Source organism: Amblyomma americanum, chromosome 7 (assembly GCF_052857255.1).
Source record: "Amblyomma americanum isolate KBUSLIRL-KWMA chromosome 7, ASM5285725v1, whole genome shotgun sequence".
Classification (NCBI taxonomy): domain Eukaryota; kingdom Metazoa; phylum Arthropoda; class Arachnida; order Ixodida; family Ixodidae; genus Amblyomma; species Amblyomma americanum.
Window position 1 is genome coordinate 114,446,121 of NC_135503.1, and position 20,031 is coordinate 114,466,151.

The following is a 20,031-nucleotide window of genomic DNA, read 5'->3' on the forward strand; positions in this document are numbered from 1 at the left end:
GTGACTGTTGCGCAATACGGCCCCAGAATCGCGCTGTAATAGAACGAATGGGAAAAAAAGTCTCTGTCAGCGTTGGACCTCCTTTCCTGAAGCAGCCATCATATGAATTCTCTAGTTAGTACTTGAGCGCTCACATTCCTTCAGAATGAAGACTGTCCAGACAATCAGCCAAAGCATGAGAAGTGTCTCTTTTAAATTAAGCCACGCCAGCCTGCGAGAGCAGTTTATGGAAAGCAAATATCTCTTTATTTACATCATTCTTTATGCTTGCATCTTCACTGACGGCTTACAGGAACCAAGTGGAAAGCTTGAGGGTGATAAGAACGTTGAGCACGAAGTCGCCAGTGGAGTATCGGCTCATATAGAGCTTTTGCGACTGTGGCTCGGGAGCGTTAGCAGGCACGAGATGGAAGATCTTGTGCTTTGACTTGCTGCTGGTCTTATTTTTAAATTATTAACGCAGTTCATATGTAAACGCTGCACATCACTGGAGCACTCGTGCGCTTCTGCCTCACATTCTATTGTGTGTGAAGTATCTTGTTAAAACCTTCATATTGTTGTTTCAGACTTGTGCTCATCCGCTATGTGCAAGAGAGCAGCGGTGGTAGGATCTTGTTCCTTCAGCTTGTCTGCAATCTGGAATAAGAGCACATTTACGCATAATGAGCAAGACCTACGATGTCTGACGCTCACGGCAGTGCGATATGCAATGTTGACTTCAGAGAGGATAGCAGCTACAGATGTAAGTAAACTAACGTTAAAGATTTTATTCGGGTCAATGCTATAAGCAGGCAACATTTCACGCACGTTGTGCATATAAATGAAGATCGAATTTATTTTCTGCACTTTCCTCCCCCCGACCCGCCGCGGTGGCTCAGTGGTTAGGGCGCTCGACTACTGATCCGGAGTTTCCGGGTTCGAACCCGACCGCGGCGGCTGCGGTTTTATGGAGGAAAAACGCTAAGACGCCCGTGTGCTGTGCGATGTCAGTGCACGTTAAAGATCCCCAGGTGGTCGAAATTATTCCGGAGCCCTCCACTACGGCACCTCCTCTTCCTTTCTTCTTTCACTCCCTCCTTTATACATTCTCTTACGGCGCGGTTCGGGTGTCCAACGATATATGAGACAGATACTGCGCCATTTCCTTTCCACCAAAAACCAATTATTATTATTATTAAATGCAGAACACGGACGCCATGCATGCTGTGGCAATTGATACTCGCGCCACATCTGCTCTGACATGCAAGCCAACTTTCAAGGCAAGTCTACTTGAAAACTCGTCTTGTAATCAATATGGGCGCTGAAAGCTCTATGCAGCGCCAAGGACAGGTGCCTACCGCCAGTGGATTACAGATAAGTACGTGCCTAGTACAACAGAAGTATGACGCGTTTTCAGCTCTGAGGACAGAATAATGACACCACTGTTAAGTTGTTTTTTTTATTTGCGAATGGAAAAACCACAGAATAGCCAGCAATTTTTACCCGCGCGGCCTCCTCCTTTTTATTGAGTTAAGATCTTCAGTTCATCTCGCTAGCTTTGCTTCATACAATTATTTATACCGCAAGCCGCCCTCAAGTTGAGGATTCTTGGACGTCAGTTTTTATTGTAAGGCAACGGTGGATTATTGTAATTTACTCTTCCTGAATATTGAACGCAATGATTCATTCTGCACATGCGTAGCAAAAACTTTTCATGTTTCGCTTAGAGTAGTTGCGAGTGGCATAGAAGACAACAGGGAAAGTTTTTGGCGACAGCGAAAACGTTATTAGAACCACAAGTCAAGTCCGCTGAGGGAAGACCTGCAGATATATTCACTGTTTTAGTAAAACCTTTGGCTATATGTAAAAATCGCATTCATAGACATCTTTCCTTTGGAAATGCACTTGTTAGAATTTCTAGGTATGCATCCAGCATGCATCTTCTGGCACTGCACGCACTACATTGACTGCATAAATCGTATTGCTCTACCCATTAATGCCTTGCCCAACTTTAGCAGTGTTTTGAAAGCTTGCAGAACTTTCGAGAGGTGTCGTGCGGCCACTGCTGTATTGTCCTGTTCTCTCCTCGCGATCGGCCACCTTCCTGACGTACTTAGTTTCCCAATAAGCACTAATTACTCAACATTTACAACCTATCTTTTGACTAACAAGAAATGCGTCTACGTGAGAATAATAATATTAATTGGTTTTTGGTGGAAAGGAAATGGCGCAGTATCTGTCTCATATATCGTTGGACACCTGAACCGCGCCGTAAGGGAAGGGATAAAGGAGGGAGTGAAAGAAGAGAGGAACAAATAGGTCCGTAGTGGAGGGCTCCGGAATAATTTCGACCACCTGGGGATCTTCAACGTGCACTGACATCGCACAGCACACGGGCGCCTTAGCGTTTTTCCTCCATAAAAACGCAGCCGCCGCGGTCGGGTTCGAACCCGGGAACTCCGGATCAGTAGTCGAGCGCCCTAACCACTGAGCCACCGAGGCGGGGCCTACGTGAGAAGCACTGATCTTATTTCAGCTGTCAGCCTTGAATGGAACGCTTTCTTCAAACAACGGAGACAGGCGATTATAAATACGTAACAACTCTAAAAACCTTCTATGCGTGAGCGCGTGCTGTCGCTCAGGCATCGAGCTCCCTCAACTCCGGTAGAAATCAGCGTGCATTAAGTACGGCTATTCGTGGCGTGACAGAAAAGCGCATAGGAAAGATACGGTTTCGCTTTTAGCTTTCCACTTCTTCGCGCTTGATGTCTAGAGAATTTCTATTTAAGCTCGTCACGCTACAACATCAGTCAAGAGTTAATAGGTTGAGAATACTGATTCACTAATTAACACCAATAAAATAATGCGCAGTCTAAAGCCTAAATTAAGTAACTGCAGTTGTGTATTACTCTACTTCAAAAATGTACCAAACTGGCTATAGTAGCCGAAGCAGTGCCACTGATAATACATATGTTTGAGTTTTTAATGAAGAGGAAGTAAAGAATCCTTATAAAGACGCCGTTATAAGAGGATCTCGGCAGGATAAGTAGAACCGACTTCAAATCAGCTAACGGAGGGTGGAGTTAATCTGCAGGGAAAGCGCCCAATTCTCAACACGATTGCTTCATCATCACAAGTCTACCAATACCTTGCATAAATTTTAGCACCACGCTAAGATATAACAACGCTATGGACACGGATGCAAAAGAAGTATTGGCGGGTCAGTGTATTGCTCGTCGCCAGCACGGTATTTCTAAAGCTAGATGTTACTTATATATATATATATATATATATATATATATATATATATATATATATATATATATATATATATATATATATATATATATATATATATATATATAAATTCGGTCATTAACACTACGGAGAGAATACTTATCTGTGTTGTAAAAAACGCAGACACGCTGATGCGCATGGCCTACTGAGAGAAGCTGAAGAAGTATCAACGGACTTGTAAGTCAGGAGTTCTCAGCAACTTAACAGTAAGAAATGTTTGTTCAAGGGTGATCAATTTAGAATGAACGTGTCTGGCCACGATTTGAGCTCTTTTCAACGAATTATTAAAACCAGAATCTCAGAGACGGGATCGCAGAATTATTTTATCCTTTGTTTCCCGTCATGAAAACATTTTTTCGAATGTATAGGCAAGCTACAGCAGTTGAAATTTTTCCATCTGTTCGCCACAAAAGGGGCTTTTTGTAACTAAGATATTAATTGTTGCTGCTTCCCTGCTCTATCGCAAGAGAAGTTCAAGTACTGGCGGCACACTTTCATGTTTTCTACCAAGGACAATTTATTGATAAATAAAGTAAGCTCTGTACAAATGCCACCTTTTTATTCCATATAGGCCGCTGGCTTTAAGTCAAGGCTGAGAAAAAAAATATCGTTTTATGACTTTCGCAACGGGGAAAATGTTTATTTGATACACAAAAACAGTGTTTCCAGAAACTGCAGTTTTAATTTGGGCCGCGCAATAACAATAAAAAAATTTCTCTGTTTAGCATTCAGCTCGGTTTGCTCTTACTGCCTACGAAATCTTTCTTGGTACATCACCTTAGCATCGTTTTTTTTCCTATCACCGGAAGCCTTATTACTCGAGGCTTGTCCATGAGGCAAAGCACCATATCACAAAACACAACTAGTGTAACGTACTGACTTCAGGCGAACCCACAGTCCATTCACATAATGGAACAATTGTGTGCCATCAATGCATTCGCAATGTATTTGGAAAGTATGAAGCAGCTTCACGCTTTGTAAACTCCAAAAACGACAAAATGCGTCCGGCACCTAAAATAGAATTATTCAGATGCAGAAACTGTTTCAGCAAAATGTTCAGTAAAGATAAATACAAAAAAGTTCTTACGGTTTTTTTTTATCAAAGGCAAGAACAGCCATACGAACTATGCCTGCAAAAAGTCTCCCTGACTTAAAGAGCCTATATGCACAGTTCGCGTTACTATAAATAGGCTTCAGCGCTCATACCACCACTCCACTTGAATATGTTCTTTACGAATCCCAGCACTTTTGAAAACATACACTACATAATCACTTCTTGGTGAATGTTACCTACCACACCACCGTAAATCTTGGTGGTGTTTATTCATTTCCTCACCAGTGATGTTTTAACTGTGTTTTGTTAGCAGAGAGACAACATGAATGTGCTGCATGAATTTCAACTAATGAACTGTTATCAGGTGCGGTGCATAAATGCCGCAGACGCCGAAAATAGTGACAACTGCATTCAAATGAGCCATAAATACTTATATCATCCATCAACACCAAAATCTGCGATAGCCTAAACTCAATCACTTCGATATTACATTTAGAAATCCTCCTTAAGCTATATAACAGGATCGGTTCGTTAATTCCGATGATAAGTAAAGAGCACCACATCAGCACGTATATAAGCTATAGTGAACAAAGCACACAGATGCTTTTCATAAGGAAATGTTAGCGCAAACGTCAATCAATAACAAATAGCGTAAAGATGAAAGAACCAACTAGCCCCGCCACAGTTATTAACTCTAATCAATGATTTATTTATCTCTTCCGTACTGTTTTTCTTCCCTGCTTCTTACTATGCAGTGCTGATCGCGAACAGCACGTACTTTTTATTTTAGAAAAGGATTTCTATAAATAACTTCCGAAAAATATCAGGAAAACATTCGAAGAAATTTCAAAGGAATCGAACATACCAAGTCTTTGTCGTGATACTTTGCGAGCCCCAGCTTTCGCCAGAAGTGAACAAACCACGTGTTGATTTGCTTGGATTCTGCATTCCGCTGCTTGTGCTCGCCTGCAGTCGGAGGTTCCAAACGGAAACACAAGTCGGTAATACGAACGTCAGCACCACAATTTATATAAACAATGCCAAATATAAATGCGCTGTTATAGCGCAGTGCTAACGGCGCCGCGCGGAATTTCATACGCGCCTACTACGGAACGCGCATTTGAACCTTGCGTGAGCATAAATTTTCTTTACGAAATTCATGCGGGAATATAGTACGAGGCTTCACTGAAAGCTCTGGAATATAAAGACGAATCTTTTTTGTATTTACTTGAGCAATAAAGGGGTCGTTGGTGCCGCATAGCGTCTCCTAGCGTCCTACTATTCCTTTTCGCCAATTCATAGAAACCACTTGGTCCGACGTCATACTGTTCAACGTAACAAGACACACACACCAGCAGTACACAACACGACGCTTCATTTTTACTGTTTCGCTGTTAACTGTCACAACTCAAAACAAACACCGAGTGCTTCTCGAAATTTGTGCCGGCGATTCGCGGGTGTCACAATGTAGAGCCACACGATTTTTTGAGTGCGAATGCGTGACTGCTTGTCACTCTGTCCGAATAGAGCAGCCTTCAGTGAGCTGTGAGTGACGTCACAAGTGGAACTCGCGCAGCTAAAAGTGTTTTCCTCTTATGCCTCACCTCGCCGCGTAGCCCGTTGCGCTTCCTTTCTGCACGAGTTAATATTCGCTAAAAAAAAAAGGTGCACACATACAAATACTTCTAGTCACGACAGTCCAGAAACAAGAGTCGCCCTCCTGCCAAACGTCCGCGTTTTCTCGTTTGATAAGTATGTGCAGCCAACTGAGAAATCATCTGCACCTTGACTAATGATCAATTATATGTTCTCGCTAAATTCATTCCTCCGAGTTGACGGTTACAAATATGCCCTGTCAAGATATGGGCACTCGCTCTTGTCTTAATTAAGACAAGAGTGAGTGCCCACATCTTAGGCTAGCCTGTCCTCCTTTAAAGGAGGACAGGCTGCCTTGGCGGCTCGAACATGCATTAGTTACCGCACATGATTTGCAAGCCAAGGTGATCAAAACGCTCTCATACATGTGTCCGCGCTTTAGTTATCAGATGTCACCGTACTTTGGCGACAGCTCGGATAACCGGCGCCACGCGGGCGCTGGCTGTCAGAACATTTTCTCGTCTAACAGCCGCAGCTGCGCGAATATCGCACGTGACGTAACACGCAGCGCACGTTAGGCTTCGCTGTCTATGCAGCGCAACACGCATTTCCGTATTCACGCTCTTAATTCTCATTACTTTACAATAGCACTTGCATTGTAACGTTGTATATTTTCTTTTTAGGAGTATTGATAAAGAAGCTGCATCTCGCCCTTACTCAGCTACGGGCTGAACCGTGGACGCTAACGGAAAGGGTTCAGCTCAAGTTAAGGACAACGAAGCTAGCAATGGAAAGAAAAATGATAGGTGTAACGTTAAGAGATCAGAAGCGGGCAGAGTGGTTGAGAGAATAAACCCGGGTTAATGACATCCTAGTCGAAACCTAGAGGAAGAATTGGGCTTGGGCAGGGCATGTACGGCGAAGGCAAGATAACCGCTGGTCCTTAAGGGTAACAGAGTGGAGTCCAAGAGAAGGCAAGCGTAGCAGGGGGCGGCAGAAGGTTAGGTGGGCGGATGCGATTAGGAAGTTTGCAGGCATAGGATGGGCGCAGCTGGCAAAGGACAGCGTTAACTGGAGAGACATGGGAGAGGCCTTTGCCCTGCTGCAGTGAGTGTAGTCTGGCTGATGATGATTATTGTATCGTTGCTTAAAAAGCGGGGCCGGGAATAATGGTACCATAGAATCGCAGGGAGCTGGAAGCCCATTATTACTGAGAGAATAGCTACCGTTACTAGGTCACCAGACGGTTTATGAAGTCGCGGATATTATGCCCGTTGGCAAGTGGGCTTAACAATATTTTCTTCTGGAAAGCTAGCTGTGTGCGAGCAAAAAACGTTTTTCACTTCCTATAGAAGTGCTTGTATTATGACGTCCTCATTTAGTTATATATTTTGTACACTGTCGATCTGTTTACAGAATGCAGTACAGTCCAGCTCTTTCATGATCAAATTCTCATACTAGCACAAAAATGGCTTCTCATCATCTAACATCACACGGAATCCGGCACGGGGTGTCTCATGTTTATCTAGCAGCGAATACTACATCAAACTTAGCCGTTTATGCCATTTTTATTCTGGAAGAAGAAAAGCACGTAATGTCTCGTTTGAATAACGTTTAAAAATAATTTCGTCTAGCGGTAGCAGGGTGGAAAAAAAAAGACTACAGCATTTATTTCACACCCTCTTAGCAAAAGTACGGCTTGTACCCGCAATAGCTGGAAAGTTGTGTGCACGATCTCCCTGTTTTGCTGTACGAAGCTTTAAAAAATTATTTCTGAGTAGTGCCGCAAAGCACCTTTATGCATAGTGTTTTAGAAATGCCGTTATTTGTCAAGGGTGCATGAGATTGCGTAGTATTTGAGGTAGAGTAGCCGCTCTACACACGATTCGAAAAAGAAGCCTTTAGACTCAGAAATTTCATACCGGTGGCGACACTTATTAGAACTCCAAGGACGACTGTGCCGCAAGTGCTGAACAGGCAACTCCAAAAGGGTGATAGCTGGAACGACGCTGAGGAGTCATGTGACCTGCGAGATGGGCAAACAAGATATTAACATTTTGCTTCGCTAATTACTGCGCAGCAGGCTGTCATGCATTTGTCCTCCTAGTTTCAAACCCCAGCCCTGTATTGACGATCAACCTTTCGGTGCACCCGAGATTGCTTAATCTGGTGAAGGTACTTGCCACAGTTTATTTTCCTTCTTATGGATTACTGCTAAGGGTGCAATATAGTTTGTGATACCGCAGCGGTGGCCAAGTGGTTGAGCATCAGCCTCGCATGCGGGAGGTGCGGGGTTCGATCCCCAGTGCCGCCGGGTACCCACCGGTGATACAATGGGTACAAGCTTTCCCCTGGTTTGGTGTTCGGTTTATTTAGAGTGAAATGCTTGAGAAATGGGTGTTTGACCCCACCTTGAGAAGTCGAAAATACCTTTTGCAGGGCGCTCTTCGGACATAGATGCATTTGCACCATAAAAATTAATAATCATCATCAATAAAGTTTGTTGCTCGGCCATTTATCCAGGTATCATTAGAAAAATCTCTAGAGCAGCCGAAACAGAAAAATAAAAAAGACAGAGGACATGTAAGAGCCCGCGTGAATGTCCGTGTCTTCCAACGGCTAACCCCCTTGTGACTTTTTTAATTATGCAAAGAGTACAACGACTGGCAAAACGCACACACCTAAATGATAATTATCGTAGTTTTCTGCGCATAGAGTTTTGCGAAGAACATGAAATTTAGTACTGAGAACGCCGCTGTCTTAACATTCATGCCTAGTAACCTAGGTGTAATGAGAGCGAGTGAATATGCTGCCTTCAGTTGATTCCTGAACTGAAATCAAATCCAGGAGAAAATGGCGCTAGCAGAGGCAGTTTTACTCTCTCTCTCCTCGTTTCTTCGCGCTAAAGTGAAGTGAAGGATATGTACTGATTACACCCCACCAGTCACTGGTATAATTGGCCACATTAATTTTCTTCGTGCATTAAAACACTGCTTGATTGGACAGTCCTTTAGCCGTCGTAGTCCGGCCTGTAACAATTTCTGAAGTAATCGGTACGATCCAATCACCATTCATTCAAGCGTGCGAGGTTCTTCGATGGTTCGACCTCCTTTTTTCTGGTGTGAGACGTAGCGCTAACTACAGCGCCAACGTATTTTCAGTTAAGATACATCAGATTCAGTTAAGTGACTTCCTCTAGGTGCAATCAGATAGCACACCATTTCCAGTGCCGTGGTGGTGCAGTGGCTATGTCGTTCGGCTACTGCATCAGCTCAAGACCTCAGGACCCATTAGCGGCCTCGCGGTTACCGTGCTTCGTTGGAGATGAAATGAAAAATCTCCCGTGTGCTATACGATTGCAAGGCACGTTGACGATGCACAAGTGGTATAAAGTAATGCGCTGACCTCCACTGCGGCGTATTTTGTAGCAAATGTGCCGCTTCGAGAGGTTAAAACTCCAAACGGCATACCATACTAGTTTGAGGCAAACTATTCTTGCGATCAGTAAATTGCGGGAAACTGAGCGAGAACCAAAGCGTGTAGGTCGCTGCAACATTGGCAAATTACTCAACGTTTCCGCCATTGTCATCACCGCCAACAGACAACCTGTGGGCCTTGCAAACATATTTCAGGGATTTGAAGCTAAGTAATCTGAGCTGCGGTCGGGCGCTAAAAAATTCAATGAGTAAATTGCCCCCTTATTAATCTCCGCATAGTTCATATTACTGCGTGATTAGTCTTTGGTTGAAATCGTTAACCTCTACCGTTTTGCAACGAGCAAAGAGACTGGTTTCAATGTCTGCGTATTTTACTTCGCTGGCGGCCAAGTGACGAGTGCTGTGCCTCGTAGCTTTCTTAGCGCCCTGTACTTGGCCGATTGCTCCTTCTCAGCCTGAATCATGATTATTACGGGGCTCCTCACCTTTTGGGAAAAAAGAAACAGGCATGTCTATATAATTGTGAACTCTACAATGGTTTCGTTGTTTAATTAAGCAATATAATTAACTTTAAATTCAAATCATTGCTATTGTGAAAAAGTCAGCTTCTCTGCCCCAATGCCATGACTGTAGTTCTAATAAATTGTCTATAAATATCTGCGTTTCCCACATTATTCTGCCTGCCACAATATTGATTCAACTGAACCCTGTTAGCCAGTATCCAGTGTGCGTGCAAGTGCCTTGTGTGGCTACGTGCTTGTGTATGTGCGGGCCCACGTGTGTTTGCACTCGTGTCTGCACAGTATAACGTGATTTGAACGGGATCATTTCGGGCCTAACGGCTTGTAGAAATCGATGCGCTCAGATGGCGAAAGAATTGATCTATTCTGCACCGTCATTTTTATCGCTGGAAAAGGCACCATCACGCGAGGGAAAATTTATTACTCCTATTCGGCGGGAATCAATTGCGCTAGCCTTCACACCCGGCGATATTGCACGTGTGGGATAGTGAAACTCTGAAACCCTCGCACCTGTAGCTTGATGGAAAAGATGTTGCGTTCTCGTTGTTTTGAACGAATGTGCTGTTTTCGGGGCAGTAACGGTCGGAGACTGGCATGAGCGGTGGTCTGGCGCCAGTGTGGATCGCCTGCCACATGACGAGCAGTTGAAACCCGAGCAGCAGGAGGGTGGAAATTCCTGCACCCTGCAAAGTTGGAGGGAGCGCTCGCTTAGGAAACTACATTATTAACGACACACACAACCTGTGACAAGTAACTCTTTGGATTCTCAAAAACATTGGAAATGTTGGTATTTAAGTGTCAGCCTTGAGTGTCAAGCTTGTCAACCTTATCAACCTTGTAAATCTTGAGTGTCTGCCTTGAGTGCCAGCCAACGTGAAAAGGCTAAGGCGGCCGTTGTGACTTCGCAAGCCACGCGCTTAGAATTTTTTTTCTTGTTTCCGGCCCGTTTTGCGTACCTCTCAGTTTCCTCAGCACCCAGAAAAAATGCCAGACCTAAACAACAGTCTATGAAGCATTCTCCAACAATTTCATTATACGACAAAGAGAGTTAAGAAAGCCGGATTAAAGCTCAGTGGGAGCAACAGAAAACCATCAATGGCTTAAAAAATTCCCAATGCATGTAGTGTCACCGTTAGACACAGAATATTAAATTCACCTACGTTCAACCTGTACCAAATTTCTTAATACACTCATTATGAACAACTTAGCGGAAGTGGTGTTTTGAATTAAACTTTCTGAGTAATGAGTCGCAGTTAGTACACTTGAAAAATGAAAACAAGCAGCAGCAAAATTTATCTCTTGTTACACACCTTGGAATGCACGAAAGGGAAGGCAACGGCTAGTAGTGTCAAGCCGACGAATGGACCAGTGGATGCGGAAAGCACCATCATTATGACCTGCGGCAGAAAAGAAAATACGCCAGTATTAGCTCCGCGTGAGTGCCTTGTAAATGACGTCGCAGAAAACGTTTTACGCCAGTGCCCCACGTGACTGCCGTTATAACACCGTTGCAACCATCGCGTGCAACCACCAAGCCTACTTTTGGCTCCTCACCCGGACCCACGTAAAAACGCGCGCGCGAATACCTTCGCCTATGTCAGTTAGAGAAACCTCTGCCGAGAAAATCAAATTTCCGATTATGTGGCCGGAATGCTCAAAATGTGCGAATTATGAAGTTGTAAAACTGATTTCCTTTCGCCTAAAATGTTAACATATGCTTTCGTTCAATCCTCCTGTGAATTCGATCTGTATATTCGTTGACGATTACGTCTGAAGCGGCGAATGAAGAAGTCGTGCACTCGCGGCCAACTTTTATCAAGAAACATTAAAGGGGCACTAAGGAACAGTAAAATTTGGCCTTCATTGATTAGCTACGCAAGGAGACCATTGTTACCGAAAATGCAGCTTTTATAATTTCGAAAAGACCAAGAAGCGAAATACAGATACCGCCATCCCCAACTGATTTCTCATGTGGAATACGTGCGTCGACACCAGGCCACCGATCACAGAGGCCATTCAGTTCAATATGGTGGCAACCCATCCTTTTTAGTAAGGACGTCAACAGTTTCAGTCGACCGGCGGTATGGCTTTAAAGCCCTTTTTCTCACAAGAAAATGTATATTTTGAGGCTGCACAAGCGTCAACGTAGCCACAGAGTGCCAGGGAATCAATATTTAGTGAGCACAATAATTGAATATAGTTTTCATCACTGCCCTTTTAAAACAATTTATCGAGCGCTTTCGAGCTTTCCCGTGATGTTTATGAGCGAAATAAGGCAAGAAATTTCGAACAGCGCGGCTACTTCTTTTTATTCCACGCACCACATTTTCAGTAATTGGCCGCGGAGATACATTTTCTTAATGACATCACTATCCACCCAAATTTTATCAGAACAAACGTTGTCGCCAAAAATCCCGCCACCTCAAGCTACAAGCTAACAACACACAGAACGATAGTAAGCGCAACCGCTTCATCGGGTTAGCCAGATGTGATACTAGAACTTCTCGCTTTTAGAATGCGATTTGAGCTCATTGCTGTCCTGTCCTACTGAATACGTGCATAAGTTTGCCCGAACAAAAAATTTGTGCGGAAAAATAGACAAGATCAATTGAAGAAAATTGCAATCAACAGCTTACCCTTGTGATCGATCCCATGTATGCACAAGCGCAGCTGTAAATCGTCATGACTGCTCCAAGGAAGAAAGCTGCAGCAAAAGAACAAACCATCTGCGGTTCAACACAGGATTTGCGTAGTAAAACACAAGTTCCAGAAGTGTGCTGCAACAACTAGTGCACTGCAAGTATGAGGCATTGTTTCGCACAAAAATGAGTTAATCTTCCAAGAATGAGAATTAAAGCTTGGCAAGATTTCTTCTTCCGCGAAAGACTAAGTTCGAATTGAGGCTTAATCCTTTAGTGGTGAGGTATTGTAAACGTTTGTTAAAAATTATGACCTAATATTTCCTCATCTGTGGTTCTTTCAAAGGGTAAATAGAAAAAAAGATATTCGAACATATTACGAAAAAGATTATTGCATGAAAACAGCATTCACCTAAGTTCCACACTTCGCAATAAGTGAAGGCGACAAAAACTCCACACAAATATGCAGGCACATATAGTTAAATAAGACCACAATTTAAAACAGCTCCATAACCTGCCATTGTAGCTATAATGCCTTTCAAAATTTGTGTTTTTGACGTCAGGATTAGCGTTTTTAGGAATTTACCTTTAAGCTGACCTGCTGCACACTTTGCAGGAAACATTTTTAATTTTCTTTGGTTCAGGTGTTGGAGACCAGCCGTTTATTCAATTATGTTGGCATTTGATAGAGCTCTAGGAGACGACACCCCAGTTATTCGTATTTTACATTTTGGATCATAGGTAATACACCAGACATTACGGTCAAAACCTCACATAAAAAAACCAAACTTTTATACTCTTAAGAGCCGGTAGATGTCATCACGGCATAAAATTGCCCCACAGCGTACGCCGTGACGAGAGACTTCTAATAGCGGAGAAGCGGCTTTGGTTGCCAATGAATCAAGTTAAATATCAACACTTTCTCATGACGTTATCTACCACTGTTTACCATCGGATCAATATTGTGCTTCCATACTCTCAATGCAATAGTGCAGCAACTAAACCGTCGGCATGCCTTTGTAATGAATAAAGTTATAAAATATGCTGAATCTCAGCAGTACGATGCAAAGCAATACCTACCTACACCGCGCGTAATCCCCTTCACGTGGGAGTTGACACTCTTGAAATGGGGTGACAGGACATCCACATAACAGACTGCCGCCTGGGAGTTTATGATTGACGATATTGTACTGTGGAGAAATGTGAGTTATCGGACACTGCGCAAGGCTGCGACAGCAGAAACATTACGCGCACAGGACAGACCTGTTCTGGTGGCTGTTGCACCCTTATACACACATTTGATGAACAACACACAAAGAAAATAAAACTTGGCAAATAAGAGTAAACAGAAACAAAAATGTCCAAAAGAAAGGTTCTGAATTCATTCCATTTCATTTCATTTTAGTGCCCTCAAGTGCCAGAATTAGTGGGGAGTGGTACGTGATATTATAGTGAAAGTAAATAAAACACAATAAAACCTGAAAAAAGCCAATACAAGCAAAAAATACAAGCGAGAAATAAAAAAAAACAATACATGTAAAATTAGAATAAAGTGGATACGAGAATAAACGGTGAAAATCAACTGTTGAACAGGTGGAACAACCACATAGAACACAATGAACTGGAAGCAATATAACTAGGTTTTGGACCATAACAATGTCAGGAATCAGTATCAAGATGTCTTGAGGGTGTTGCACGAAATAGCAGGACATGAAATCTCCTGAAACTTAGCACGGCTATTCCTCTTTTACATCTCTTCAAAACTTCCAGTGCATAGCGGCATAAAAACAAGTCAAATAACAGGAAATATGTACACTAAAAGAAAACACAAAAACAGCAAAAATGTCTACACTCTCTTGGCAAGGAGCATCTATATCTGAAGAATTCCAGCCAGGCATGTTCAACTGTTACCTTGTTGCGGCGCTCACAACAGCGGCGAGGAAGAGACCAGTGAATCCTGGGATCTCCACCAGGAAAGCTTTGACATAAAATGGAAGTATCTGGCCACAAAAAAAAGGCATGCAGTATTTTAGTCAGGAAAGTACACACGTTGTTTTGTCACAATTGAAGGGCAATTCACAGCGTGCCCCTAGGCAAATTCATGAGCTAAATCCTTGTTTGAATATAAATTAAGAATTCAATATTGCAAGTTACAACTTCAGAAAAAGAACACGGTGAGGAAAATGTTCGAATGTTTTTCAGCAGAACTACGAGGGAAGTTTGATAAGTTCGGTAAATTTCTGAGACATGCCACCGCAATTTGTTCTAAGGTACTGCACCTCGAGAGTATCGCTATTCAGTATATCTCGGGAATATTTGTGCCAGATGGCCTCCTCAGTTCACGTCCGACCGAAGTTTCAAGCGAACATGTCATCTACGGTAAGAATGACGGTACAGGGCGCTTGCAGTAAACGTCGATTTAAATTACTTCCGTGCGTAGACAAAACATCCTATTTGAATAAGTATATGGTCACTAAGATGGAAGTTGGATTCAATGCAGCTCGCGAGATCTGTGGGCCGGCAGTGAAGAAGGCCTTTTTCGCATGAACGACTGAAACGTGGCAATTAAGCAGTTAAGGTTAATCCTGCTCTTTAAGATTCGAACTGCGTACATCGTGGAAGAGATACATGGTTCTGCAAAGGACACCGTTTAACAAGCGGTCCCGTAAGGTTGTTGTTGGTAGGCAACCACAAATAAGCGAATACACAAAATTCATCCCGAAAAAATTCTACTTGATGAAGCTTTTTCCAGGAATACATCTGTTACTTTTAGCTGTCGGCCACAAGAGGCTGCAGAAGGACATTTTTATGCCGTGGTAATTGATGCCTAATTGCTGTCTCAAGGACGCTGCGTCTATTGGTGACCGTGGGCGAAACACGAAAGCCATCCCGAGACTATGCAGCAGTCAAAACTGCAGGCAACGTCAGGTAAAAGCACTCCAAAGGAAACTACAACCTTTTTGTGTGGTGAACAGGCGACACAGAATATTTTAACAAAAAATCCAACGAATCGCTTTTCCTGACTGTTCGCGTAGTCAAGTCCAGGATTCTTGGAGATCAATTCTTAATATTCCAGTACTGTATTGTACACTTATGGAAATGTTGAAGGTAATGCCTCATTCTTCCTGTTCGTAGCGAAATCTTTCTCTTAAGGTTTGTCTATTCGTCGGTTCCAGTAGCTAAGACTGCCGTAGAAACAGAATAGGGAACGTTTTGACGATTGCAATGAAGTTAATAGCAAAAAAATGCATGCCTTCCGAGGGAAGATCTGTGGACATATGGACTCTAAACGTGAAATCAGATGACATATTAAATAATTGCGTTAATAAATTATTTCCCATAGAAAAATGCTCTTGTCAAGAGTTCCTGAGTATGGGCCAGACAATAACTGTAGCCTACCATGCATCATTGTTGAGTTCAATGAAAAAAACTGACTGCCGATTCAGTGGATTCCTGCGGTGTAAATACGAGATCCTTCCTTAGCTTCCCTTCTCTTGCGCTATAGTGCTGCGGCCTGCAGCGCGTACGGCACCAATAGCGACCACTACCGCTACTTGTAACTTCCCTCAGTCACTACCATCACTTGAAGACAATAACCGTAATCTCTCACCGCATTGTCTTTACCACGTTGCTATCGCCGGCATTTCATAATGACGTTTCATTATAGCTGGTGCTTTGTTACGGAGGTTGTGTCGTAATAGCCGGTGTTTTGCTCTAGCCGGTGCTATACCAGGTGTCAAATGTAGAGCGGCAACCAATCGTCACTTACCCTTCGGGATCGTCATTAGCCTTCGGGATCGGTTCATAAGCCTTCTATATAAAAAATTGGCGCCTTCTAATCTCTTTTCTGTTCCGAAATTGGAAAATCTACCTCGGTGGGTAGAAATTACTGCGTAATAAGTATATCAGCACTGCCGCCAACGCGTACTGTGCTGCCTTTTACCTTGCCTGCTTTTCTCATGGGAAGAAAAATTAAAAACTGAAAAATCTTGGTTTAGTAGCCATCAGTGGTGACTAAGTTAGGAAAAATAAATTCTTTTCTGCAATATGAAGGTATTTAACTTGCATTTTTACCAGACTTTTCAAGTACCCGTACAGTGTGTCTGCGCAACTTCCTGTTTATCTGAGAACTGTGGCACAGATTTGCATATAAAACTTTTCCAGTGCGTGATTTTTCGTGACTAAGTAGATATTTTTAACGAGCTATCACTGATTCAGTACGTCTAACGAGTTGCAACTGTCCTGTTATATTCTTCTAATTTTCTGTTCGTCCAGTGTACAGGTATCTGGCGCTAAAGAGTTGAACCACACTTGGAAACACGCGCGCTGATGGGGCGTGAGGATCCAGGCTGTGAATAAATTGCACGCTTATTGATACGTACAAAACACTTCTGATGACAAATGATAGTATCCATATTTTTTGCAAGTAAAAGCGCCACCAACGACAGTCACTTGCACAAAGCGAACGCCGCTCTAATTTTTAGATACTTAAACACTGTGGTCACAACTGCGACTTAAAAAGAAAATGTCACTTGCCTGGTCATGGCTTTCGATGAGGCCCGCCAGCTTTGGGTCGCAGCCCCAGAACCAAATTATCAAAGCCACTGTGACGGATAAGTTGATGGCGTAGACAGCGACAAGCATGAGCGATCCCATTAAAACTGTTCTGCATAAAACACGAAAGATTGCGAGGACACGTTTTCAGCCGCACTTAAACTAAGTTGCTTTTCACAAGCAGTTCTCATCCTTTCAGAATAAAAAAAATAGTTCAGTGATGACCAAAAGGAAAAAGTCCATTGTTGAGAATTTTATGCCGTACATTCTACATTAAATGAGGTTCTGCCGGAGAGCTCATATCCTACGGAAGGGAGTTTATCTGCAAAGATGCTTCGAGTTTATATCGATAATATGTGAACATCATCAACATTGGCCATTTTAGTTCAGGTGGTTCCACATCTCAAATTTTGAAGTTCACCGTTCAAATAAAATGAAAAAGAAAAGCAAAACCACCTTTCCAGCAAGTAAAGTGAGAATGTCAATGCGGAATTCTCAACGTATACTTTTTAAAGCCAAATGCTGGTATGCACAAACAGCGTTTTTTCATTCAGCGGGAAAATTAAAATCACTGCGAAGCAGAATAAAAGTTAAACAAGTCAGGGCAGTCAATTCTACTCGGTAAATTGCACATACAATTGGGAAGACATTACAGACAACCGATGAGCTGTGGAGGAGGATTTAGCAGCAAAGCTGCTGCAAGGGTTTTTGATGGTGCAAGAGCGACATCTTTGACAATTCCCGCTTTGTTCCTCATGCAGGTGATTATTTGTAAACTATTTTTCAGTAGCTTTATTTGAGACCAAATTGCAAAAGTGCAGTTGTATAAGCAGAATCTCGGAGTCATTGCATGCATACACTATATTTTTTTTTTGCAGTTACCGCTCAGATTGCATCCACCACATAGAAATTCTTGTTCCCGATGACGAGATCTCCGAAACCGAATATAGCAACATTGCGCATCCCCCCCCCCCCCCCCCCTAATATCATGGTTACTTTCGGTGAGTAAAACAGGCCAGCACATTTTCCAGCATGTATAGTGTACAAACACTCACTGCGCTTCATGTTTTTGCCCCTTTCGTTCATGACACTACTGAACCATAGAAACAATATTCCGTGAACAACGAATAAAAAGTAGGATGGGAAGTGCAGCGTTCGCCTTACTCACGTATGACACTAGCAAGCACAAAGTAGAAATCTGATGCCATGATTTTGCGAATTGTATTATCTCTGTTCAAACTAACCTCTCCTGCTTAATACCACGTCCTTCGGTCACAGCAGCTTCAATGAACGCCAAATCATTTAAACGATAGGATAGAAAAAATTGTTTGGCTATTTCCGGGTTTGGCTCTCGTTTCAAGGAAGCTCAGCTTCAAGGAAAATGATATCTCCATGTAACGTGGCGCCTGCGTCATATTGACGCGGTTGATTTTTTTCTCTCTAAGTAATCATAAGGCCCCATTGCAAAAGCAGAGGCAGTGAAAAGTGCTAGTTTGCTTCAAATATATCACAATTTTTTTTTTCTTTGTCATATTTTCACGCTTTGAATTTAGATCAAGCTCTTAAGGACACGAAAATAGGATACATGCAGAAAGGAAACAAGCGTTATAAGGAAAGTAGCACATGAAGTGACAATGACTTCTCATTTTGTTTCTCTACTCCGCAGCAGAAAAGCACACCGTTCCGTATATTCGTATTTTGAGTATATTTCTACACGATCATTGAAAGAACTCATCTGCATGCTAATGCTCACTTATGTCTGAAGCTGTAGTCTTACCTCTGAGCACCCCCAAGTGTTCGGGACGCCATGCACCTCTGAACGACGACTTGATCCAAACCCACTCGATATATGGACGCCGTCGCCGACGCAAGCAGAGCAGACCATACGTTCTCGTCATGTGTGATGTCAAAGGCCACACTGTACACGGAGCAAGATAATGAAATGTCAATGGTGTGACATCTTTTATGCGGAAGCATACCATAGATTGTAATGGACACTTTATATTACGGAAAATATGCACCCAGGCTGCGAGCTGCTGCGGCCAGCCGAAACTAGAACTAGCCCATACTGCATGGGGAACGGCGTGCCCTTCGTGGTCGCTGGCTCTTTAATGTCGCCAACGTTTTAATGCGCTAGCGTTAGAACGGTTCTGTAAATGAATAAAACTATGGCGTCAGTTAACGTAACTGATGCAACACAATGCGACAGCACGCACTTTGAGGCTTGAGCGTTTCTTGTTGTTTGATACGACCCTGCTGCGTTGATTCAGGTCTTGCACAGTTCCGCTCTATGCACCTCAAGTGGTGTTTCCTTTCGTATTTTCCGCACACTGCCTTTGGAAGTGGATGAAAAATGACACTCAAGTAGATAAAGACTCCTGGGACATATAGCAGCCACTACTGTTTTCAAGACTCAAGTAGTAAGTTTTAAACTCAAACGAGTTACAAAGACACTAGGAATCACTAAAGAGATACATGCTCTCAATAAGAGAATAACAGAACGCATACAGGTATACTGAACATAGTAACATGCACAGAATGTTCACCACAGGAAAGCAGACGCTCTTACACATTAAGCCCAACCGCAAATTCCTCCCCGACAAGCCTCTCTTTTGATCTCCGCTCTGGTCTTCTCATCTTAACGCTCTCTTCACCAGGAGAAGTATGCGTGCCCTGATGCCACCTTGCTCTAACCACCTCGCTAATAATTTAACGCGATTGGAGGGGGTATCCCTTAGAAGTATTAGGGCTTGAGCGACCCTTACCCAAACCGGATATGTGCCGATGGGGCTCTCGACAAGAAACAGTGCCTAGCTCATGCTCCAATTGTTTAACGCCCGCCGCTGACGTGTCTCGGAGCAAATGCTTCTAAAACAAGCGGACTAGATTAGATTAGTATAAGAGATACTAGAGAGGAAGGCACTACCTTGTGGCAAAGTCTTGGCCTGTTTGGG

At 43.0% G+C, this 20,031-nt stretch overlaps 1 protein-coding gene across 1 annotated transcript in view; it reads right to left on the reverse strand.

The window, feature by feature from the left end:
* Nucleotides 1-226: 226 nt before the first annotated feature.
* Nucleotides 227-20,031, reverse strand: part of LOC144097400 (sodium-coupled monocarboxylate transporter 1-like) — a 117,081-nt gene continuing 97,276 nt past the window's right edge. Inside the window, exons 7-16 of the mRNA XM_077630130.1 lie at nucleotides 18,855-18,995; nucleotides 17,060-17,189; nucleotides 14,435-14,523; nucleotides 13,604-13,713; nucleotides 12,521-12,588; nucleotides 11,195-11,281; nucleotides 10,395-10,567; nucleotides 7,849-7,952; nucleotides 5,196-5,296; nucleotides 227-636 (exon numbers count right to left, since the gene is read on the reverse strand). Of these exons, the coding sequence (XP_077486256.1) occupies nucleotides 550-636; nucleotides 5,196-5,296; nucleotides 7,849-7,952; nucleotides 10,395-10,567; nucleotides 11,195-11,281; nucleotides 12,521-12,588; nucleotides 13,604-13,713; nucleotides 14,435-14,523; nucleotides 17,060-17,189; nucleotides 18,855-18,995 (1,090 nt within the window). The 3' untranslated portion in view covers nucleotides 227-549. The remainder of the gene's footprint in view (nucleotides 637-5,195; nucleotides 5,297-7,848; nucleotides 7,953-10,394; nucleotides 10,568-11,194; nucleotides 11,282-12,520; nucleotides 12,589-13,603; nucleotides 13,714-14,434; nucleotides 14,524-17,059; nucleotides 17,190-18,854; nucleotides 18,996-20,031) is intronic.